At 56.5% G+C, this 23,609-nt stretch overlaps 1 protein-coding gene across 5 annotated transcripts in view; it reads left to right on the top strand.

Annotated features, from left to right (window-relative positions):
* The window catches only part of ST3GAL2 (ST3 beta-galactoside alpha-2,3-sialyltransferase 2), a 77,620-nt gene that overhangs the window by 27,834 nt on the left and 26,177 nt on the right, over window positions 1–23,609 (top strand). For 4 of the 5 annotated variants that reach the window (XM_075009188.1, XM_075009187.1, XM_075009186.1 and 1 more), the window contains one exon: window positions 21,728–22,911. In XM_075009188.1, the coding sequence (XP_074865289.1) occupies window positions 22,582–22,911 (330 nt within the window). In that variant the 5' untranslated portion in view covers window positions 21,728–22,581. Of the gene's footprint in view, window positions 1–17,568; window positions 18,197–21,727; window positions 22,912–23,609 lie in introns of those variants that run through there. The other variant, XM_075009184.1, reaches the window with a different exon arrangement.

The following is a 23,609-nucleotide window of genomic DNA, read 5'->3' as shown; positions in this document are numbered from 1 at the left end:
CATTTGGCGTGGGAGCTGCCTTTCGGAGAGCTGGCCTGTCAGCGAAGAGTGGAACTGGGACTCCCAGGTCAGAAAGCACCGCCCGACTGGACTGAAGGACTCGGCCGGTTGGCTCGGCCCAGGGGCTCCTCCTTGAGCCTTTTGCAATTTGCGACGCTTTGGAAACTTCGCCGGAGGTGCAGACCCCTTTGGAGAGCGATTGTAGGGACGGTTCTTTCAGTTTTCAATCCGTCTGTCGCAGACCTCTGGGGCGCACTCTGTGGATCCCACCCCAGGCTGAGAATTACAGTAAGTGGTGGCGGGTTCCTCAGCCTCCTTACAAGGATTGCCGCTAGAGGGGGACAGCAAGGCGCGCGGCGAGGCTGGGCCATGTGACTTGTACAAACTACCTTCCGTTTTACCGTTCGTTCTGTAAAAGGCATCTGCCTCCTCCCAAGGGCCTGGCTGCCTGCATTGGAGCAGTCTGCATTTCCAGCATACCTTTAACGTGGCCTTCTTGGGTCAGCTCTTCGGGAACTGGGAATTAGGACAAGGCTATTTTAAAGTCAAGCGAATGTGTACCTCTGACTTTTCCATCTCACAGCACCCTGCTCCACAGCTCTTAAACGCACCTTGAGTCCAAAGCCCATATAGAAGGGAATCCTAGAACACCGGCACTGGAAGGGACCCCGAGAGCTCGTCAAGTCCAGTCCTCTGCCCTCGTGGCAGGACCAAGCATCATCTGTGTCGGGCGAGCAAACCCCCCCACCCCCGCTCCCAACCTGTCTAATGTAACCCCAATGGATGGAAATTTCAGTTAGGCTCCCATGAAAACCCCCCTTTGGCACACGTAAGACAAGAAGTCTGTGGAATGTATAGACCTGCTTAATCAGGGTATATGAGCGGGAATACAAATACGTAAAAGCAGTAACGTATTTGAACGTTTTCAAGGAGACGGGTGATCCTGACACCCAGCAGCCAATCATTTTGTGACCTTCTTTTGAACTGTCAAGCCCCACCCCCAGGGGGCCAGCCCCCCACTTTGCTCACCCTGATCTATATCATCCGTGTTAGATATTTATCCAACCTGCTCTTAAACATCTCCGGTGATGGAGAGGCTACCACCTCCCTTGGCAACTTATCCCAGAAGCTGCATCATAACCGCCGGGTTGGTTGGTGTTCACACGGGGCACACGTGGGCAGAATTCCTCATTGGCTTCACTTGCAAACTCTTGAACCGGTTCACAACACAGAAAGGAGATTCAGTCCCAGCCTGGGTGTAAGTGGCGTCCCGAGAGGCAGTGGGAGAAGAGCGTTGGGCTGCGCAGCTTAGCGGAGGCCACCTCGCTTTTATGGGTCTTTTTCTGTTTTCTGCCTTTTTTTAATTCCCCAACATGCCTCTTCTACCCCCTGCCCCAGTCATCATGGCCCCGATCCAGCACAGCACTTCAGCCCACGGGTACCTTTACATACACAGCCTTACTGACGTTCTCAGGCTTATGTTTCAGTGCTTTTGCTCCCGGTGCCGTGTTCTCGGTACAGCCTGTTTACTTGCTAGAAACAGTGAGTTTCACCGGCTGTTTCTGTTTTTCCTTGCAGCATCACTGTCTGACCTTTAAAATTCTCTACCCAGGAGTGGACCTATTTTGTCTCCCAGCGACGCTTTCTGTGATGCATGCAGCTTTCTGTAGGGGCTAGGTAATACCTCATCTCTGTTTTCTTCCCACTGCAGCCTCTCCCCGCTGCTCGTGGGGCATCGTTTCACCAGCCACAGCCAGTTGGGGGTTGGATTCAAATCAATAATCAAATCAAAGGATGCGAAAGCGACAGGGAGGGTGAAGTAATACCTTTGATTGAACCGACTTCTGCATCATTAAGAAACTTCTCTTTCGCACACTGCAGACAGTGCAGTAGAAGATATGACCACCGCCATCTTCTCGGTTTCTGTGGTGTAATCGTGTGTGGTTAAAGGCAGATCAGATCTCTTCTTGGCCCACTGGGGAGTCAACCTGTCACAACTTTATTTTTTTTTGACTGCAGTCACACAGCTTACCTAGTCTGCCTTTGTCCATGGGGAGTCCAGGGGTGAAATGGTGAGTTAATTCCACAATGTCTTTGTCTTTCCAGTCACGCTGTTTCTGAAGAGCAGCTTAGTCTCTGTCCTGTAGCTGATGTAATTTCCAGCCTGGAAGAGGTTGCTGAGATAGTGTTTGGTGCTGGTTTCTACCAGACTGTCCTAATTATTTAAACCCAGTGAAGCAAAACATTGAATAAGGGAAGTGGCTCCTCCCTGTTACCCTGACAATGGACTTGCTCCATCCCAGAGTCTCAGCTGGTGGCTACTGGAGCAATGCAGTTGAAGCAGGTGGTCTCGTGCCAGTTTACTCCAGCTGAACCCAGGGGCACAAAATTGTCTTTAAAAGTGTGTGTTCGTTCCGCAGTGCCCGTGGAAGAGGACAAGAGTCTCAAATTGGGCATGGGTCGCGTGGGGCGCCGCCTGGGGTCCTAGGGAGGCCTTGCCCTGAGGGTGGTGAGGTAGAATCTCTTCAGAATAGTAGCGGGGGACTGTAAGGTACCAAGAACTTTGGAGCAGTCTTTTTGGCATTGCCGACCCATAGAAGAATTCAGACCTGGAGCCACCACCTCATTGCTTTACCCGTCGCCGACCTAAGCTGGCTTATTCCAGGTGCCAGCAGCTTCTCAGAATTTTTCCAAGGGTAGAAATTGGCTTATTGTGGAGTCTCTGGTATCCGTGCACTTGAATATTGAAGGAGCCCGTGAGAGCTTTAAGCATCTCTCCGGTTTCCATCAGACTAGGGCTAGCTGACGTGCGTAGCTTTTTGGTGAACAGAGTCCTACCCTGGAGTCCTGATCACAGCTGGCTGCCGGAGACCAGCAGGGCTGGGAGGCTCCTAGCTCTCAGGAGCTCAGTTATTCCCCATCCTCACTTCCTACTCTGCCCTTCCATTGAGCAAGGGCAGGTTAGAGGATCGGGCTTGCCTCTGGTACCCTCGTGCTGCAGTCTCACCAGCGCTGCGGAAGGTGACGTGGGTAAGTCTGCTGGGAGAAACCGGACACTCTTGCGCCTCTGATTGCTTCCCAATGGCCGGGCTGGGAACTGTGCGCGTGGGTTGGGGGGCAGTCGGTGATCTGTGCGCCCGGCAGTTGCCCCGTTTTTCTAGGTGTACGGGGGGTGTGGGGCAGAAGCTGCCCAAACCCAGGCCCTGCGTCAGAGAGCTGAGGGTGGAAAAAGCGCTTGTGGGGGTGACGGTTGATGGATCTGTTGGTGCCCGGTCACGGACCTGCAGCCCGAAGGAGGGATCTGAACTTTCAAGGCTGCAAAAGCAACAGGAAGTCCTGTGGCACCTGATAGACTAACGTGTTTCTAAGGTGCCACAGGACTTCTCGTTGCTTTTGCGGACACAGACGAAGCCTCTGATGCTTTTCGAAGCAGCGTGTCCTTTGTGAAGGTTTGCTCGTCTCTGGGCGGGGATAGCAGCTTGTAACGGACCAGACCGCTCTAGCTGTTGCTGTCCAGCATGTGCTCAGGTGATCGGGAGCAGCCAAGGTTTTGCCAGGTTAATTATTCACCCTTCTGCCCTGCTGTGAGGTGCAAGGTCTGTACAAATAGCATTGGGAATGTTTGAGTTACACTGGGGGAGGGGGTGGGGGGGACACGAGGAGAAGCCACTTCCCCCCCTCGCCCCCCCACCCCGCAGCCTCCCACAGGCTGGAAAACATATTGCTGGTGTCTGCAGAGCGCAGCTGCTTTCTCCTCCACCCGCGGGGGCGGGGGGCGCTAATTTCCTCTGGGGGCAGGCTGGCGGCCTCTCCATCGCGGGAGGCCGTTAGCCATGCGGTGCCTTTGCGTAACTTCCCGTGCCAGAGGCGTGCCCAGTGCGGAAGCAGGGTTCTCTCGTGGGGCCCTCCAGTGATGACTCCTGGGAGGAGGTGACGGGGCAAAAGGCGAGGACCACGCGACACTCCCTGTGGCAGCGCTGCGTGGCTCGAGCGGTCTCACCGCAGCGGTACCTGGCTGTTGGGGGCAGGCCTGTCTCGGGCAGCGCTCCTCAGATGCACGGTCAGCCCAGGACCAGCGGGGTAGCGTCCAAGGCATGGAGGAGACAGGGCTAGTTGGAGCCCCAGGCTCAGTACTCCTTTGGACGGTAACCAGCAAGTCCCATAATGCTGGGGGGTGGGGGTGGAAGCATTTTTATCTCCATATGCCAGGCAGGGAAACTGTCTCCCTTGAGGCGACCGGTGATTGGCAGCAGAGCCGGGTGGCTGTCTTGTGCTTGGTCTGTAGAGGAATTTCTTTTGGGTCGAGCATGGCGTGGAAGAACCCAGACATGTCTGGGGTGTGTGAGTGTGCATGTTCTGTCCCCCTCCCCGGCTTGCATCCCTGCCCGGCCCTCGGGCTGCTGTCCTCCAGTGGAGAGCAGAGAGCTAGGGTAGTACCTAGGCCAGGCCCAGATATCTGGCGGCTGCGGCGTTCCGTCTCTACCCCGTGGGAATTCTCTGAGCTCAACCAGGCATTGCTTCCCCTCGCAAAGGAAGGGCCTGGCCACGTGCCGAGAGCTGGTGACGGCAGGCAGGAGGATCGCCTGGGTCCCATCCCAACTGCATCTAAGCCCATGGAGGTTCAGCTGCCTCGCCTCCTCTGGCACTAGCTGCTGCAGGCCCTGGCAGGAGGATCCTGCTGCACTTGTATTGTCAGCATGCAGAGAATCCCCGCCTGTGTGGGTGTGACGGGGGGCACAGGAGAGCGCTCGGCAGCCAGCTCCTTCCGCTGGCGCTTGCAGACTGAGCTAGCTGTGGGGAACCCTCTCTGCAGGTGTGTAGAAAGGCCGTGAGGGACCCTGTTGACCTACTCGGACCGTCTGTACCCCGCAGGCCAGAGCCCTACCCCCAGATAATTCCTGGACGAGGCCTTTCAGACAGAGACCCAGTGCTGGCGGGCGCACCACCGTGCTGGGTAGGCTGTGCCAGAGGTCAGTTACGCTCGTGGTTCAAATTTTTGCCATTCTGGGCTTATCTATGTGCAGCTCCCAGCCACGGGACGGGGTCAGATCTCTGCTAGCCCGAGGAGCTCAGTGGTAAATGTCTGTCTCCAGGCGGTGCTGGCAGACTCCGATCCCTTAACTTTGCCAGATGCATTGAGCTCCTTGCGTCCGTTGTTTTTTGAGGCTTCAGTCATTCTCAGGGCTTTTCCATCTTCAGGACACAGGTTCGCACGTTGCATTGTGTGCACCAGGACTGGAAGAGCCCCTGCCAGCAGCTGCGCCCCAGTGCCCAATGCGGAGCTGAAGTAAGCTCTCTGCTCCAACTCAAGATCCCACCCTTGATGTGGGCCTGGTCACGTGAAGCGCGAGGTTATTGGAGCTTGCCAGGGAAATGGCTGGTCGGGGCCCAACTAAACCTCTGTGGTACTCACTCCCTGGAGGGCCCAATCCCCCTGCGTGGCCTTTCAGGACACGCTCCAGCATTATGGGTTGGTTGGGTGTAGTCTCTTTTGCAGCCTGCATTCAGAGCTGGCCAGGATGCTGGGGAAAACACCGGGGTCCGCCTTCCTGGTTCCCCTGTTGTACTTCAGCAGAGCCCCCTTCCCAATGACTGTGACACAGGTACCTTCAAGTAGAGGAGGGGTGTGGCCCAGGAGCGGCTGTGAGGGGCTGGGATTCAGTACGTGTCTCTTCTAATGTAAAAACCCAGGTCCCCTTCAGATCAGGGCAGTGGGGACGGGCTGGGAGCCAGCCCAGACATGCTGCAGCGTCCTCTTCTGCTGCCTCCTGAGTGGCAAGTCTAGAAAGGAGGATGGGGGTGGACTGAGCTGGATAAAGCAGCAAGAGTCTGTTTCCAGCCAGGTCGAGACCAAACCGAAGAGAGGTTCGTACCCCGCTTGGGTTGGCTGGTGTCTCTCAAGCATGAGCAACCCAAAGCCGTGCCAACAGTGCTGCTACCTGGGCTGCTGTGGCTACGCTGCTACTGGTTACACTGGTTTCCAGTGCAGCACCCTCGGGATCTGACCAGTGCTGGACAAGAGATTTTGCTGGACCCTGTGAGGTCAATATTGCCGAGCAGCATGAGCACGGCTTACTGGGCTCTGAGAAGGTATTTGGGGGTAAATTGCGGCTAAATAGCAACTGGAAACAAAATTTATGGGACCACAGAAACTTGTCCGCACTCGATAAGTGTGCATCCACCTACAGACGTGGGACAGGAGAGGTTCGCCCTGTATTTATACCCGCACTGTCTCTCATTGAGGCAGTGTGACTGTGCTTACAGAAGCAGGGAAGTCAGTCCTAGGCCAGGTCTACACTAACAGGGAAGGTTAAATTCAGATGTGCAATTTCAGCTACCTTAATTCTGTGGCTGGAGTCAACATGTCTTCATTCGCGCTTCTGTGCCATCTCAATTATAGGAGGTTGATGAGAGGAAACGCTCCCATCGACTACCCTTACGCTTTGCAAGGTGCCCTGTGAGTTCGATTAGGTGTGCACCTACCAGATGCACTAAATTGACCTCCGGAAGATCCACCCTGGCCTGGAGTGAAGACCCTCCACCCCTACGTTGTAGCGTAGACGTAGCCTTAGAAAGAGTGTTGTATTCTTTGCTTGGAAATCAAATTCAGAAGGTAGAGACCCATTCTCATACAGGACTTCAGGAGAGTAGGGGTGGAACTGAAGGACTGTTACGAAAATCTGGAACGTGAGAACTGTTTCTACACACAGATGACTCAATAGAAAAGGATGAAGGGGAAATGGTCTAAAACCATTCAGTTGGACAGAATTCCTGCTCATCACAAGAACAGGTTAGATATTGGCCTCTACGTCTGTTGCACAAATGAAGTCAAATGGCCCAGACCCCCAAGTTAATTACAGGGTTAATTATTATAATCCTGGCGGTGGGGGGAAAAAAAAGCCAGAAAAAAGAATGGTACAACTCATGGAGCTCTTTGCCAAGACCGCCTCTCAGTAGAGCCCTGAGGTGGATTGACCAGATGGTCTCATCAAGGCTGTGGGAAGTCGTCTTCTCAAGATGGTCTCCTGGGATATTTATTGCTGGGCTCAAAAGCAAATCTTAGCATTTGGATCCCAAGGTGATTTAATTTTCCTCCAGGAACTTGGCTAGCCAAGAAAGAAACTTTTTATCTCCCAGGATTTGAGTCTGTGTTAAGCAGAGTAGACCCGTCCCATGTTTTAATCTTTTGTTTCTCATTAAGCTAATGTTGTTAAGTGTAAATTTAACAATGAATAACTCCTGTTGCCAGGTCCTTAGTTTTATTGTTCCAGACAGAGCTGTTATAATAGGCCCGAGTGTCTCTTGTCCTTCCCTGGGTTCTCTTTTTTTTATAACAAATCCCTCATCTAGGCGGAGCTGAACTCACTTAGGGGAAACAGTCCATTAGTGAATGGTCTCCTCGGAAACGTCAAGAATTTCTTCATACCCCGTTGAGTTTTGATCTTTCCGCTGGCTGGGGGAAGAGAAGGCCTTCCCTGGTCTGCGCAGGACGGGAGGTAGTAAAGGGTTTGATCTTTGCGCTGGCTGGGGGAAGAGAAGGCCTTCCCTGGTCTGCGCAGGACGGGAGGTAGTAAAGGGTTTGATCTTTCCGCTGGCTGGGGGAAGAGAAGGCCTTCCCTGGTCTGCGCAGGACGGGAGGTAGTAAAGGGTTTGATCTTTCCGCTGGCTGGGGGAAGTGAAGGCCTTCCCTGGTCTGCGCAGGACGGGAGGTAGTAAAGGGTTTGATGTTTCCGCTGGCTGGGGGAAGAGAAGGCCTTCCCTGGTCTGCGCAGGACGGGAGGTAGTAAAGGGTTTGATCTTTCCGCTGGCTGGGGGAAGTGAAGGCCTTCCCTGGTCTGCGCAGGACGGGAGGTAGTAAAGGGTTTGATCTTTCCGCTGGCTGGAGGAAGAGAAGGCCTTCCCTGGTCTGCGCAGGACGGGAGGTAGTAAAGGGTTTGATCTTTCCGCTGGCTGGGTGAAGAGAAGGCCTTTCCTGGTCTGCGCAGGACGGGAGGTAGTAAAGGGTTTGATCTTTCCGCTGGCTGGGGGAAGCGAAGGCCTTTCCTGGTCTGCACAGGACGGGAGGTAGTAAATGGTTTGGGTTGCAAGTTTTCAGGAACCCTCAATAACTTTTGGTTGATGGTGTTGGATGGCCAAGGATGAAATGCAGCTCAGGGCCATTTTGTATTTTTCTCAAGTACTGGGAGCCGTGTAGTAGCTTTTATTGCTGGTCTGATTTTTTGTAGCTGGTCTAATTGCTCTGTGGTTTTTAAACTGGCTAGTAAAGCCCAGCTCAGGGGTCTGCAAGGGGTAGCTCTTTAAGGACTTCTTTGTGGCCCTTGACGCTACAATTGCAAAGTGCAAAAACAAAACAAATAACTCGTCTCTAAACAGCAAAGGTGATGTGATCTGGGAACGTTACTTACCTCCCCCCAGCATCCTCCAAAGCAGGAGAAGGTTCAGGAGTGAAAGTCGGAAGGACGGCGGTACAAACACGCACGTGAAGCGTGAGGAAGTAGACTATGTAAAAAGCTTGTGAACACCCTGCAGTGAGCACGTAGCGTATCACAAGCCATTGAGTGCACCCTGGTTTTAAAATAGGGGTTGCACAAAGCACGGTTTGACGTTATTCATCGAGGATCGTCGTGTGTTAATGTGCATTGCAGCTCTTGAATTTATTGGTGGGTTGTTTTGTTTTGTTTTTTTAACCGTATTGGAGAAAACGGCTCCTCTTGCTGGTTTGGTTGCTGAGCCGAGCCCTAGCTCCTTCGGGGCAACCGCAGGCTCAGTTGCCCCTTTCTGCGTAGGACGCAGGAGTGAAGTATGCTCCATTCTTGAATTAGGTGCACATTTAACAGCTTCTGCTGTCCTGTTACTTGTGAAGAACAGACTACAGGGGGCTGGACTCGATGACCTGCTGAGGTCTCTTCCAGCCCTAGGATGCTATGAACTTATGGCTGCATTACAAATCCATCTAACATTTACTGATGCATGTTTGCTTAGAAGAGGTCCGCTATGGCTACAAAGAAAAGACATGTATCCTACATGAGAGAAAATTAACCTGGCGTGATTTATGTTGCGTTGTTTAGAAGAAACAGCTTCAGATTCTTGCTGTGTCTGTGAGAGAGAGAGGAAATTGGTTATTTTTACAAGGAACAATAAAGCAATAGTTTAAATAGGAAGGATGTTGGCCATCCAAGGGCACTTTGGAAGGGATTTAAACTTGCTGCCACTGAGAAAATTCTTTTTAATATTTTGGGCCTTGGAGGCAAGGGTGAGAGCCGTGTAAATATTGAAACTCTTATCTCTAAATGTTGGTAGAGGGAAGGGTGTGGAGGCGAGGGGGAGGTGGTCTTGGTTTTTTCCCCCAAGTTCTTCAGGATGCCTTCCAGCTCTGTGTCGATGAGCTTCTCCCATCAGCCACTTCTGAAGTAACTGCACATTTCCATGTGCAGGATGTTGATTGATGGGCTGCTATTTCTAGCAAAATTATTTGTTATAAATAACCCAGGGATTCCCTGTGCAGTCTGCTCTGCTGGCATTGTCCCTCTGTGAAGCCGATGATAGACATTCCCAGGGTAATTAGAAGGCTAATTGGATGAGAGAAGAAGTATTTTAAATCTATTTCAAGTCCCCTTCTGGGACATCAGGGCACTGGGCTGAGAGTGGAAACCATTTGCCAAGCAACGTGACGGCTTTAGGGGTGGCCGCTCGACAGCAGGCAGTCGTTCCGTGCTCTCGCGTTGATCCATAAATATTGGTTGCCCACAGGGCATGAAGGTGACACAGCCCTCCTGGACTTGAAATCTGCTTTTGATTGTATGGGTCACCTGTGGGGCAGGCTCTGAGGACTGGGGTAGATCCTGGATTTGGGGGAGCCCTTTGCAGTCAGTCTGGGGCATGGGCCAGTCAAGGGTGGAAGGGTCAGGTAAGTGATCCTGCTCCTCTTACAAAGGATGCACATCGCAGGCGTGCGGTGGTGGTCTTCTCTTTTTTTAAAACGCTCTGTCAAGGAGGCCGTTGAGCTACTAGAGGGGAGAGCAAGCCTGTTTCCCCTCTGTCTGATCCAGCCATTGGCGGCCATCTAGGGAGCGCAAGGCTAAAAGGCTATGGGGATATTGAATGACCCTTGGCCAGCGACCCACTCTGGTTCAGTGAAAATGCTGCATACGGACTGTACTGAATGGATCGGGTCCTTCACAACACACAGTCAACCTGTGGAACTCCTGGCCAGAGGATACGGTGAAGGCCAAGACTTAACAGCCTTCCAAAAAGAGCTAGATACACTCATGAAGAGGCCCATCAATGGACCCATTAGCTGGGGTGCACAGGAGGGTGTCCCCGTCTCTGTCAGAGGCTGGGATGGGTGACAGGGGATGGATCACCTGATGTTTCCTTGGTCTGTTCATTCCGCTGGGAGAGCCGGCATTGGCCACTGTCAGAAAAGACGGTATTAGGCTGGATTGACCTTTGGCCTGACTGCGCGGCTGGTCTTGTTTTCTTAGCTGGGTACTGTGTTTGCTGTTGCATAGGGAGGTGAATGGCTGAAGCATGTACAGGAGCCTTGGGGCAAGTCTTCCGCGCAGGCCAGTTTGTATCCCTTTGTGCCAGGGCGTAATCTGATTGAGAGTAGGGGTGGATACAGAGAGTCCGGGGCTCCCATTGGTGTCTCGTGTGTGGAGGATCCTCGGTCATTAAAAGCAGTGCAGAACTTGAGGTGAAGGCTGTACCGCTGGCGTGGGTGAACGTTCTGCTTCAACTAAAGCCTCTTAACTATTGGTTATGAGTTTGTGTCCGCCACCAAGGCAGCGGCTGGAGGAAGAGTCCAAAGCTTAAGGTCTCCTGGGCTTTGCTAGCCCATCCCCACCTGCATTCTTGGAACACTTTGGAACGGGGTTTGGTCCAGACGCTGCGAAGAAAGTTGTAATTCTGCTTGGAGCCGAACATATCGCTAAACCGCTGGAAATGGTGGGTGCTAAGGTAACAAATGTCCCCCTGGCTTAAAGACCGTCCCTTGATCTGAGAAATACTTGAGAATGTTGATTAATAAGCCAGGGCAGGACCTTCATTGCTCTCTGTCCTCACACGATGAGGCCGGCTTATCTTGAAAGGCCCAGCGAGAGCCTTGCAGGTCTGAGCATGCTGAAGCTTTGCCAAGGTTGAAGTTACACACGCAGCGGCCTGAGCTTCCTTATCTCCCTCTCCCCTAAAAGCCGAAGAGATTCAGCCAGAAGTAGTGGGGCTCAGTTACAGGCTGCTGGCCTGGGGCGGGTGGGCTCCGGCAAGCTCAGGTTTTGGTTCTTCCTGCTGGCGGTTGTGCAGTGACTTTTGCTGTCAGAAGGGGGTTACAATGCAGTGAAGTTCGAGACCCACTGCCGGGACGCTTCAGGTTATACAGGCAGTTGTCCCCTGGGCGGTTGCCCGGGTAAAAAGCAAAGAATTTGCATGAAATTAACTTTCCTCGAGGATCACGTTTTTCTTCTGCAGAATTTTCCTTCAGTGGCTTTGCTTTCTCGACTGGGGTGGGTGGCTGGTAGGTGTGGTCTGAATTCAGGGGAAAGGTTGAATCTCTTTGTTTTGGTACTGAGGGAACTTTGTCCTGATTTCTTGGGAGCGTTGTGGCTCATTCCTAAGATGCTGGACCAAGACATCGCTTGACGCCTGGCAGCGACCTCTGGCTTCTCTTTGGGGGTGTTGGTTGCCTCTGCTTGTGCTGGGGCAGGGAGCTGGGGGCTGTCGCCTCTCCTCTTTCAACCAGTGGAGGACAGTAGGGGAGGTGAGAGCCGGCAGGGGGGCTGAAGCTGCAGTTGGCCGCCAGGTGACTGATGTGATGGGAAGCCCTGGCTCAGTCCAGCCTGGGGCCGGGGCCCTGGGCTCTGTCGGGGAGGCTGGGGGAGCGTTTCGGAGCATGGAGACACAGCTGAACCCTCCTGGCCATCCGTGTGGCTTCTCTTGTAGCCCTGAACCATTTTTCACGTGATTAAAGTAAACGCCGATTAGAGCAGCATGAGCATATTCCAGGGATGCCCGGGCTGGCCGGGGCGGAGCGAGGGAGGCAGATTTCTGTCGAAATAAAGCCGATCAGGTCGGAGGTATTAGCATAAGCCTTGGTGCCAGGAGCGGAGGAGATCGTTCGAGCTGGGGGCCAGCGCAGGGGATTATGGATAACAGGATATGGCCTTGGTTTGATCTCTTGCGGTGCAGCTGAAGAATGTGCAAGGAATCTAATTTGGACAGGCTGGGTCCCTGCTTCGGGAGGAAGTCTGCGATCTGTGCCCCTCTGGGCAGGTTCTCTGGGACTGTGGCCACCCCAGGGCTGTCACGGAGCTGAGGTGAGCGCAGATGGTGAGTCGGCTGCCATGGGCCCCTTTCCCTGGTCTCATGCCTCTGGGGTGCTTGGTGTCTCCCAGGCTGTGAGCGGGGGGGAAGGAAACCAGGGCACTGACGTCCCACCCCAGAGCTGCGTGGACTCTGGGAAACGAGGACGCCCCACCTTTCTGAGGGGTGGCTACTTGGCCACAGCCAGGAGGCCGCTTTGCACAGGACTCTGCTGAGCTCAGCCGGGTCAGGGCTTTGGTGCAAGACTGGTAGTTCAACAACAGAGGGGCTGGGCGGGGGGGTGGGAGCAGCATTTCTGTCCCTCACCCCCACAGACGCAAAGGGTACACCCAAGGAGTGATGGGGCCGTAGAACCTTCGCTCCACTGGTCTCCAGGAAATGCCCAGTGCTGGAGCAGTGGGGAGATGAAGTGGGAGGAATCACTGGTTCCTAATCCCTGTGTGTAGTAAGCCTGGCTGAGAAATCCTAGCTCCAGCGCACTTTCTGGACCCCAGAGACAGAGCAGGGCCTTGCCCAGAAGGGAAATGCAGCCGCCTCCGCTGTAGAGCGCCCGCACTGGAGCATTGTGACGTGAGACGGGCAGGGCCCCGCTGTGACTGCTGGGGAAATGGCCTCGTCTCTTGTGTACGTTTCGGAAGATCAGAGACATGAGGCTCTGTCCAGTGTCCTGGCCCGCACCCAGGCCTCTGAGCTGAACAGCACAGGCTGTGCATGTTGCTCTCCCAGCGTGGAAAGTCCAGACGCTATCAGCATGGCCCAGGTTATTGCCAGCCGTCTGCCACGGCGCCGCAGTGAGAGCAGCTCTCTGCCGCCTTGACTCTTGCAAGGCAGATGGCCGGATAGGGGAGGAGGGGCTGAGCTCCCAGCAGACTGATCCCCGGCTGGGGTTCTGGAAGGCATTGCAGAGGCAGTGGGCCGGCAACGCGATTCCGCCTGTTTGGAAGGAGCTGGAAGTGCTCCCAGGGCTGGGCTTCCAGGGTCGGACTTTTAGCATGGTCAGGTCCCTGTTAAAGGCGCCTGCTCCCGGGCTGTTTGTGTTGCCTTCCCCCACTGCCCCAATGGGGGTGGGAAGGGAGCTGCTCCTCAAGCTGTCTCCTTCCAGGGTTTCTCGTGATCTGGAGCTTTCTTTGGTGCTTTTATTTATTTATTAAATCTGAACCGGAGCAGCATCGCCCTGCTTTGGTCTCCTTGCAGTCCCTCTTGGAGTGCTGTGCCATCTCGGTCTGGGGCGCCGCCCGTTCCCCTCGCATGCTCACCCTGGGCGGTCGAGTCCAAGCACGTTCCCACGAGCCCATCTGCTAGAGCCCCGGGGAGCAAACTTCTTATGTTGGGCTCCCGCTTTCAGCAGCGCCGCCCCCCCGACCCAATGCGATCCACATTTCAGTTATGTTCGTGTGAAAAACCAACAAACTTGCAGCGCCTGTGAGGAAGCAGGTCGGCGGAGTGTGAAAGCTTTGCGACTCCGTCTGTAAACCTGACTCCACCTGCATGAGAACAGTGACAGAGTTCAACAGTTCTACGGAGATGGGCGAGCCTGAGACCCGGCAGCCGATTGTGCTGTGTCCCCCTTAGGAAATTTCACTCCCTGGCCCCCACTTGGCGCACCCCCTGCGCTAGAGGGATGGCCTGTGAGATGCCGAGAATGTGGGTCCTCCAGACGTGCCCACGGCTGGGAGAGGGAGCGTTGTTATAGTGTTGGGGAAGAATTACAGGTGGCTGGCTGAGGAGCTTGGCTCGGGTATTTGCACGTAACTCGGCTGGCGTGCGGCCCGGCCTCCCTTGAAGGGGTGAGGAAGGGTCCTGGGCTCCCCTTGCCTGCGTGCAGTCAGCCCCCAGCGTGGGGGCCGCTTGGCTAGGCCACAGCGCTATGGACGAAACCTTCCGTCAGGCTCCTGCGAACAAGGTGAGGGGAGCCGCTCACCTCCGAACGCAGCACCGCCCATGCGGCAGGGCCAGCCCTGGGCTCCTCTGGGCTTGTTCGCAGGGAGGGGGAGCCTAGGGGGGACTTGCCAGGGCGCCCCGGGAAGAGTGGCCGTGTCTGAGGGGCCGACGCAGGCCATGTCCCCTCTGGAGGACGTCAAGCTCCCCTCTCCCGAGGCTTTGTGCGGCTCCAGGCCTGCTCAGCAGGGCAGGGCCGGGCTGTGCCAGCTCTGGGCAGGCAGGCGAGCAGAGGGTGCTCTTGCCAGGGCTCTGGGGAGTCCCCAGCTGCTATTCCAGCCCCTGTGTCAGCTGGCCGGATAGTGATGTGCGGCCTGGGGAGGGAGAGGAAGGGCCCTGCCCTCGGAGGGGCGGGGAGGGCTGCCTCCTGCACGCACCGTCACTTACTCGGTGGCCATGTGGGGAGTGACGAGCTCTGCCAGTGGGACCGTGCCAGGCCGGAGAGCGGCTGCGGCGAGGGGCAGGCCCTGGCAGACGCTGTTCCCTAGCCAAGCGGTGTCTCTTCCCCTGCTCCTGGGGCCGGCCACGCAGGGCCGTGCCTGCTGACAGCACTGACGGGGGAGCGTCTGCCTCTGAAATGACTCGGTGCCCGGTCGGCTCCCTGGCTCGCTGCTGCGGCCCAGGGGTGGCGTGGCCCGTGCAGTGGGGCGGGGGGTGGCGTGGGGTGGAGATCGGCACTCTGCCTGCAGAGAGCAGTGCGGACAGGTGGCAGCCAGCGCTGACGCGCTGTTCCCATCGCAGGCGGCAGAAGGGTTCGGGGCTGGCACCAGGCCCTGAGGAGTGCGGGGCAGGTCGGCTGGGGGGACGCCCGGGGAGGTGAGCGATTCGGTCTGGATTGGCTTCCCGCTTGGATTCCTTCTGGTTTCAGCTCCCACGTGCTGTGCCCGGGTGCAGGTTCCCTGCCGGCCACTCGGCGGTTTGGCTGCTCCAGCGTGAGCTGGGGTTTCCGCCCCGAGACCGGTGCTGGCTCTCGGGGCACGTTGCGGGCTGAAGGCTGGATCCCGCTGTGTGCCGCACGACCGCTGCCCAGCGCTGCGGCTGACCGGCCGTGGGACGGGTGGTCCTCTGCCGGGTTCACACGCAGCTTGTCTGCCTCCCGGTCAGACCTGCCGCATCGGTAGCCGGCCTTCGTGTTTCCTCTCCCTGTGCCACGCCGGGGGGGAGCTGTTGCGCGGTGATGACGGAGGGCTTGGGGGTGCTACCGAGGGGGGCAGTGTCTGCCTGTGGTCCCCCCACCCGGCTGATGGGGCTGTAGTGAAGGTGCTCAGCTGGGCTAGGTCCCGGGCTCCCTGTCATCCTCACTCCCTCCCCATGCTGGGGTGTTCCAGCTAGGGATTGGCCAGACTTGGCGACTGCACAGCGTGGCCGATGAGAAACTGGGTCCAGCTGAAGGACCGACGCGAGCGATGGCTGCTCTGTGTGTAGCCTTCAGCGCTGTGAGGTTTCCAAGGCCAGCCTGGCAAACCCTCTGGTGCTGTTCGACGGGGCCGCACGGCTGGCTCGTAGCTGCATCCTTCCTTTCTATTATGCACCCTGGTGATTTCCCAGACTGTCAGCAAGGGCGCCTGTGTCTTAATGGCTGAGAAATTAACAGGCAGGGAGCGTTTAATCAGGAGTGCGTGAAGGGCCTTTGGGAATGGTCTGAGAACACACACAGTGCCCCAGTAGCCACAGACCAGGGAGGTGGCTGTGCTGGCTTAACAAGCCAGCTTGGTCTAGAGGGAAAGTGGGAAATATATCTACCCAAATGGCAGCCGGGGAAATGGGTAGCGATGAATTATAGATCAGGTGTTAGGAATGAGAGAAAACAGACGTTAATTCCAAGCCAGGCAGAGGAGCAGCTGAGATGGGACTTGCTTTGATGAAGAACTCACGGAGGGTAATGCTGCCTGTGCAGATCAGCCAGGCTTCATTCAAGTGGAGCTCATCCAAGTAAGTCGACGTCTGTTTTTGCGAGATGACGGTTTTGGCTGATAACGGTTGTTGTGTTAACACGCTGCACTGCGACTTCTGTAAGGTGTTGGACTTGGTACTGCATGATAAGCTTGTGTAAAATAACCCACCAGCAGGATAGAAAATCAACACAGGACACGTTGCATCGGTTAAAAACTGGCTAGCTAAGATGTCTCAAAACATAACTGTGACAGGGGAATCATCGAGTGCCTGTGTCTGCAGCAGGCTAGTTAATGTTGTTGTTAATGCAGTGGAGGAAAACATAAATCCACAGTGAGGAAGTTTGCAGATAACCCAAATTAGATAAGTGATCCGGATCTCTCAGTAAACTGGGTGGAGGCGAACACTCTGTGTGGGGACCCGGCTAAATAGAAATGCAGCTGTGGAGGAACAAAGACTGGGTCACACTCATGCGTCTGTCCTGGGAAGCAGTGGAAAAGATTTGAGAGCTAATCAGCTGCATGTGAGCTCCTAGTGAGACCATGTGGCCCCAGGGGCTGATGCCATCCTGGCACGTATAAAGTGGGGAATCCCCAGGGAAAGGACAGACATTATTTTACCTTGGTATTTGGCACTGGTGCAATCCCTGCCGGAATCCCTCCTCCCGTTCGGCTGTGCGCAGCTCCGGAGGGGTGTTCAGAAGTTGGAGGGGGTCTGAGAAGAGCTAGGAGAACAATAAAAGGGTTAGAACACTTGCCTTACGGGATACAGTAACTTCCTGGAGTCTGTTTAGCATAACAAAGGGATGGTTAAGGGCTGACTTGATTATCATCTGCAAGTACCTATGTGGGGAGCGAGCCCTGGATACTGGGATCTTCGGTCTGATGTGATCCAAAGGCTGGACGCTGTCGGGTGACATATCCCCTCTGGAAATGAGGTGTGTTTTTAACAGCGAAGGCAGTTAACCATTGGAACGAGGCGCATGGGGGATGCTTTAATTACCCTCGTTTCTGTTGAACTGATCAGTTTGTTCCCAAACCACCACAGTCGGGGGAAATTTCTCAGGTATGTCACCTAAAAAGCGCAGCTCAGGGTGGGGACTGGCCCTCGCAGCCTCTGCAGCACAGACATGCGAAGAATTCGTTAGCTTTTCCTCAGCAGCCTTATCGTCCTGGCCTGCTCCTTTAGGAGCTCGGCTGTCCAGGGGCCCCACGGAGGGTTTAGGACTGTGGTGTCCAACACGCGAGCCACGTGTGGCTATTACTTGGCCAGTTGAGTGCGGCTAGCTGGCTTGAACAAAAAACGTTTTCAGAATAATGAGGCTAATGCATCACTGCTTCGGAACTGGCTGGCTGTCACGGGTTAGGCTTCCTGCTTCTGAGGTGCTTTTTCTTCCTGCTTGGCTGCCTTTGTAGTTTTTAAGCCTGTCTAGTGTTATCTTTACACTTCCCTAGCCCCAGTTTCGGTGCCTTTCTGTTTCCTGCGCCGGATTTGACTTCCCCTTTGGAAAGGATGCCTTCTGCCCACCACTGCTTCTTTTGGCCCTCTGATTGGTCTTTTCGACTCACCCACTTTAATTTGAGCCTCTGTTCTGGTATCTTTAAAATTTCCCCACCGCTTGCAGGTATTCCCTCCTTGTGACGGGTCCCCGGACTTTCCATTTAACTCGCTTGCTCGTGTTTGCGCGCGTCCTCTGCCGCTGTTCGGCTCTCCGCTGGGGAGCCTCTGCGGTATTTCCCCCCTCCACAAAGCTGTTCTGTTTAATTATAGTGGGGTCGCTGTTGCTGAGGCATCCAGCGGTCGGACCGCAGCTTGCGCTCCCTGTCAGACTCGATCAAGACCTGCCTCACCACTCTTGAGCGGCAGGGCCAGCTGCTCTGCCGGGCAGTCGTTAATGGTGTCCAGCAGCTTCCTTTGCGCCTCCCGTCCTGAGGCGACAGGCCACACGGCCCCCTCCTTCATGCCAAGACTAGGGAGTTTTTGACTTTTATGGACTCTGATCTCTTGGAGCGTTTCCCGGTCGTCGCCGCCGCCGCCTCCCGCTCAGGTGGGTAGTGGATCCCCGCAGCTACGTTCGCGTGAGTCCAGCGTGGAATTTCTGTCCAGAGAGATTCTGTGGCATGGTTGATTCATGTCAGATTTTTACTACCTGTGACTCTTTCTTCCACACGTACTGACACCCCCTCACCAGCACGACCGAGTCTGCTCTCATTCCTATATGCCAGGGACGTGGAACCCCCCCAGCTGAGGTATGGCTCTGTGCCCCCATACGGCCCACTGAGGGACAGAGGAGTTCCCACTGAATCCAGGCCAGGGCGGGGTGAGCTGCTCGGGGAGTGAGATGGCAGGACATCTCCTGAACCCCCTCCCTCCCAGGCTTCACGTTTCCTGGCCTGCTCCTGCGCCCCTTTCTTGCCTGGGTACCCCAGCCTCCTTCCTGGCAGCCCCCTCCCACACACAGAACCCCTCTTTTTTTGCCCCCCCCAGAGCCTAGGGGAGCCCACAAAATCTACTAGCCCACCCCCCTAGGCTGCGGGGCTGATATGGGACAGGAATAAGGGGAGTTGTTTCGTTTTCTGCGTTTCAGTTGCGGGCCACACCAGTGAAGGTTTTTACGGTTTTCTTTTTCTGTTTGCTCCCCACTTGTGTGGGGCCCCCGGCTGACTCTCCTGTGGGTCAGTGCCCCGAGGCCGTGAGCCGAGGCGGAGGGCCTCTGTTACGCTAGGGGCTGCACCGTCAGGACAGTCTCTGCACTGCAGAGCTTAGTCTGTAAATGAGACTTACTCGGTCGCACCTTAAGAGCAGGCGCCTGCTTTCCCGTGAGAGGCTGCAGCAGGGGAGGGATATCGCACGCTTGGTTGCAGGAGTGTCCGCCTGGCAATGACAGGGCTTCAGAGCCCTCCCTAACAAACCCCATCTTATTCCGGCGCCTTCCCGCTAACCCCGGCGGCAGGTCTGTTCGTACCAGCTTCTGCTTGGAGATCTGGTGAATTGCGCGTGGCGGGAGCGTTGTGCAGAAGCCGCTTGCGGTGACCGATCCACCAGCTGGGAAAAGCTGCGTCGCCCTTTCGCTGCTGTGGCTGGAGTCCCACCCCCGCCCCCGTGGAGCAGAGGGCATCTCAGCTCTGCGTGGCCTTTACAACCGTGTTAGATCTAACACCTTCCGAGACCCTAGCCCGGGGAACGCCAGTTGTGCTCTCGCCTGTGCGGAACCGCTCAGGTGAAAGCCGCTTGGCGGTGAAAGGGACCAGTTTGGCTTGTCTCCCCTAGCAATGGGAAGGCATTGGCTCGATCAAGTCTGATGCGCCTCTGTAACCCACACACCTAGGTGTGACTCTCTGTCCCGTGCAGTGGTACCTAGACCCCTGCACAGGGAGTGTGTCCTCAGCAGCCTAGACTGAGAGCCAGACGGCCTTCAGCTCAAGCTGCAGAGGTTCCAGTCCCCCCATGGGCAGTTACTCCTGCAAAGCCTAGCGGAGACCAGTCCCGAGAGCCTTTTGAGAAGGAAGGGTTCAGAATTTGCCAGGAAACCAAAACTGGGGAGGTGGTGGGTGGGTGTTAATTTTATAAACTGATGGAGTTGAAGGCCACCCGGCACCATCAGACCATCTGTGACCACCTGCTTGAGGTGCGACCGTATACGTCGTATTAAGCCCCAGTGCTTCAGTTACCCGAATGCTTTGGTCTCGGTAAAATGTTGCCGCCGGCAGAGGAGGAGAGGCCCTCTGCAGGAGCTGGTGTAAGAGCGCCCGAAAGGCTCCTAAGAAGAGCATCTTCTGATCTGAGCCTGGCTTGAGCCATTCCCCTAGGAGGGAGACGTGGGGCGGAGGCAGAGGAAAGGATAGGCCTTGGAATGGGTACAGATAGGCCACCTGAAATGCAGGTCACATCTTGCAGGCTGTGCGGGCGTGGCTGGAGTCCCACGAGCTCTGCGGGTCAGGCCCTGCTTCCGAGCGAGTCTGGTCCTTTGGGCGTTGCCACGCCAAGCTGAAGAGCAGCCTCCAGGGAGAGGCGTTGGGTACGTAAGAACATAACAGCCACACTGGGTCAGACCAAAGGTCCATCTAGCCCAGGGTCTTCTCTTCCAACACTGGCCAATGGCAGGTGCTCCAGAGGAAGTGACCAGAACAGGAAGCCATTGAGTGATCCACCTCCTGTCATCCATTCCCAGCCTCTGACAGTGGCTAGGGACACCACTCCCACCCATCCTGGCCAACAGCCAATGATGGACTAAACCCCATGAACATATCGAGCTCTTTTCTGAACCCTGTTGAAGTCTTGGTCGTCACAACATCCTGTGGCAGGGAGTTCCACAGGTTGACCGTGTGCTGGATGAAGAACATCCTACTGTTAATTTTAAACCTGTTGCCTGCTCATTTCGTTGGGTGACCCCTAGTTCTTGTGTTAAGGGAACAAGTAACTAACTTCTCCTTGCTCGTTTTCTCCCCACCCATCATGGTTTTATAGACCTTTATCGCATCCCCCCTCGGTCTCCTCTTTTCTGGGCTGAAGACTCCCAGTCTTTGTCATCTCTCCTCATCTGGCCCCGTTCCAAACCCCTTGTCATTTTGGTTGCCCTTTTCTGAACCTTTCCCAGTGCCAAGATCTCTCCTTGGAGATGAGGCGACCGCATCTGTGTCCAGTGGGCGGGCCAGGGATTTGCAGAGTGGCCATAAGAGGTTCTCTCTCCCTTTTCCAATGACACCCCCCACCCCTGTGCTCTGTCTGCATTTACATTGTCTCCTTGCAAAGGCGTGGAGGGGAGGGAGGCACCCCAGGTCCTGCAAAGGTGGTGGTCTTAGTGTAACCCACCCACAGGCTTCTGGGGCTGCCCCCTCCACCCTGACAGATGGGCCTGTGCAGTTCTATCTGTCGTGACTCCGCTGAGCCTGGAGAAGAGGTCACACGCTAGCCGGGGAAGCAGCATTATAGCCGTTCAGGTGCAGGCTGGTGGCTCGTCCCGTGGGGCTGTGCCAGGCGTGGGAGAGGGTGTGCAGGCTAATCCTCCAGCACCTCCCTGCACGCAGGAGATGGGTGTGTTAGCCGGCAAGAGGCCGCCCTCCTGGCCTCCCAGCATCCCCTTCTGCATCACGGCTGAGCTGCCCCCATAGCTCAGTCCTGGCTTGCACAGCTCCGGCAGGGAAAGCCCTGGGCCTCTAAACATGCAATGTCCTTGGGATGGGCGCGGAGGCAGAGGGGGATTTCCCTGTTGGACTCATATGGGGACTTCCAAACTCACCGCGCGTGTGGCTGGTGCCAAGCTGAGCCACGCAAAGAGCAAAGCACCCCCCCGCCCTGGAGCCGGCCGAGCGTCCTGCGTACACTGCAACTTCTGTTCAGGGCCGAGGGCAGAGCGGGGATGTTGCAGGACTTTCTCCCTGACCGATCTCTGTGCCGCTTCTTGGCTTCGCCGGCCCCCCGAGAGCCGCTGGGCTCCGGGTGCCCCCGGCTGAGTGTAGGCAAGTGACGGCATTGGCTGGGCCAGCGCAGCTTAGCAGATGAGCTGGTTTTTTATTTGCTGTTAAGTGATTTTTCTCTTTTAATTTCTCTTTTCTCCCCTCCTCCTGCCCCACTGCAGTTCCTGGCATTGTCACGGCCGAAGCCGCTCCGGCTGAGCGGCAGGAGACAGCTGCCGGTGGATTATCGCAAGGCCTACGCAGCGGGGAAGGCCGGCTCCCAGGGAGTGCGGGGGAGGCTGCAGCTCGCCACCAGCTGGGGGTTCCTGGGAGCATGGAGAAGGGCTGAGCGGGGGCAGACGTGGAGCTCCTCCGGCACTCAGCTGTCTCCGAGGCAACCGGAGCCGGGAGGCCCCCTCAGCTGCCAGGAGAGGCTGATGGAAAGCAGCAGCCAGCCAGGTGCAGGCGACGCTGGGCGGGGACGTGGCTCTGAGTTCCCCTGAGAAGGGCTTGGCTTCTCCCCCCAGGACAGCGTTGTGCAGCGGCTGACCGACCGCCGAGGGGCTGGCCCCTGGGGGCTTCGCACGCCAAGACTGGCTCCCTTGACCCCTCCGGCCAGCGGCAATCCCCGCGAGCCCGCTTGGGGCAGCGAGAGCCATTTGCCCATGAGAGACCCGGGCCCCCGTTGCTTGTTAATCCGGTGCGTGGGGATGCTGCGCAGAGCCACAGGGACTGGCAGCCGGATGCCCAGCGGAGCTCCCTCTCCCCACCTGGGTCCTTAACGGAGCCTCCGGGGCCCGGCTGGGCTCCGCGGCATCTGGGGAGCTGCACCTGCGGTGGCTGAGCGGGAAGCGTTGCCAGGCCAACCTACAGCGTGTTGCCCCCCCACCCCCCAGCGCACCCTATGCCCTTCTGCCACCGCCGCTGCGGAGAGGGCAAGCAGCAGACTGTCGGGCCGGGCCAGCGGGGCGCTCAGCAGCCACGGTGACCCCTGCCACGGCCCCGGCCAGGGGTCCTTTCCCCGCCCCCCTCCACCATGAAGTTCTCCCTGCGGTTCTGGTTCCTCTCCACCGCCTTCCTGCTGGTGTTCGTCATGTCGCTGCTCTTCACCTACTCGCACCCCAGCCTGGCCTACCTGGACCCCGGTGGCCCGGGCGGCATCCACCGGGTGAAGCTGGTGCCTGGCTACGCCAGATCGCAGCGCCTCCGCAAGGGCGGGCTCCTTAGGGAGGGCTGCGGCTGCCGCAGGTGCTCAGAGGAGGCGGGGGCCTCGGCGTGGTTCAACAGCCACTATGATGGCAGCATTTCCCCTGTGTGGACCAAGGAGAACATGGACCTCCCGCTGGATGTCCAGAGGTGGTGGATGGTGAGTGAGGCCCTGCCTGGGGCTGTGGGTTTGGGGGTCCCCTTCTCTCGCGCACCTTCCCCGCTCTGTGTTGTGCCTGTGCGCTGCTTGCCACCCTGCAATCTCCCCTCTGCTCTGCAGCTTGGGTCCTGGTATTTGCACCCTGTCCTGTGTCCCTGCAGACCCTGGTCAGTTTCTCTTCCCTGGTGCTGGACAGGCCCCATTCCTGGCCCTCTGCATGGGCAGCTCGAGCCAGTGACCCGCGCCAGGACCCGCTGGCAGCCTGGGCCTCCTGAGGTGAATCAGAATCACATGGCTGGAAGGGACCTCAGGAGGTCATTGAGTCCAGCCCCCTGCCCCAAGCAGGATCTATGTCAACTAAGTCATCCCAGCCGGGACCTTGTCAAGCCGGGACTGAAAAACCTCTAGGGATGGAGATTCCACCGCCTCTCGGCAGCGCGTTCCAGTGCTTCTGGGGCTGAGCCCAAGAGCAATGCCCCTCGGTGATATACCTGTCTCATAGAGCTGGAAGGGACCTTGAGAGGTCGAGTCCAGCCCCCTGCACTCACGGCAGGGCCCAGCACCATCCCTGATGGATTTTTTTTTAATCTATTTGCCCCAGATTCCTAAACAGCCCCTGAAGGGCTGAGCTCACAGCCCTGGGTTTAGCAGGCCAGTGCTCAAACCACCGAGCCGTTCCTTCCCCCTGAGCAATGGAC

The sequence above is a fragment of the Carettochelys insculpta genome, chromosome 14, assembly GCF_033958435.1.
Source record: "Carettochelys insculpta isolate YL-2023 chromosome 14, ASM3395843v1, whole genome shotgun sequence".
NCBI classification, from domain to species: Eukaryota; Metazoa; Chordata; order Testudines; family Carettochelyidae; genus Carettochelys; species Carettochelys insculpta.
Note: the sequence above shows the minus strand (reverse complement) of the source record. Positions and strands in the feature narration are given on the sequence as shown.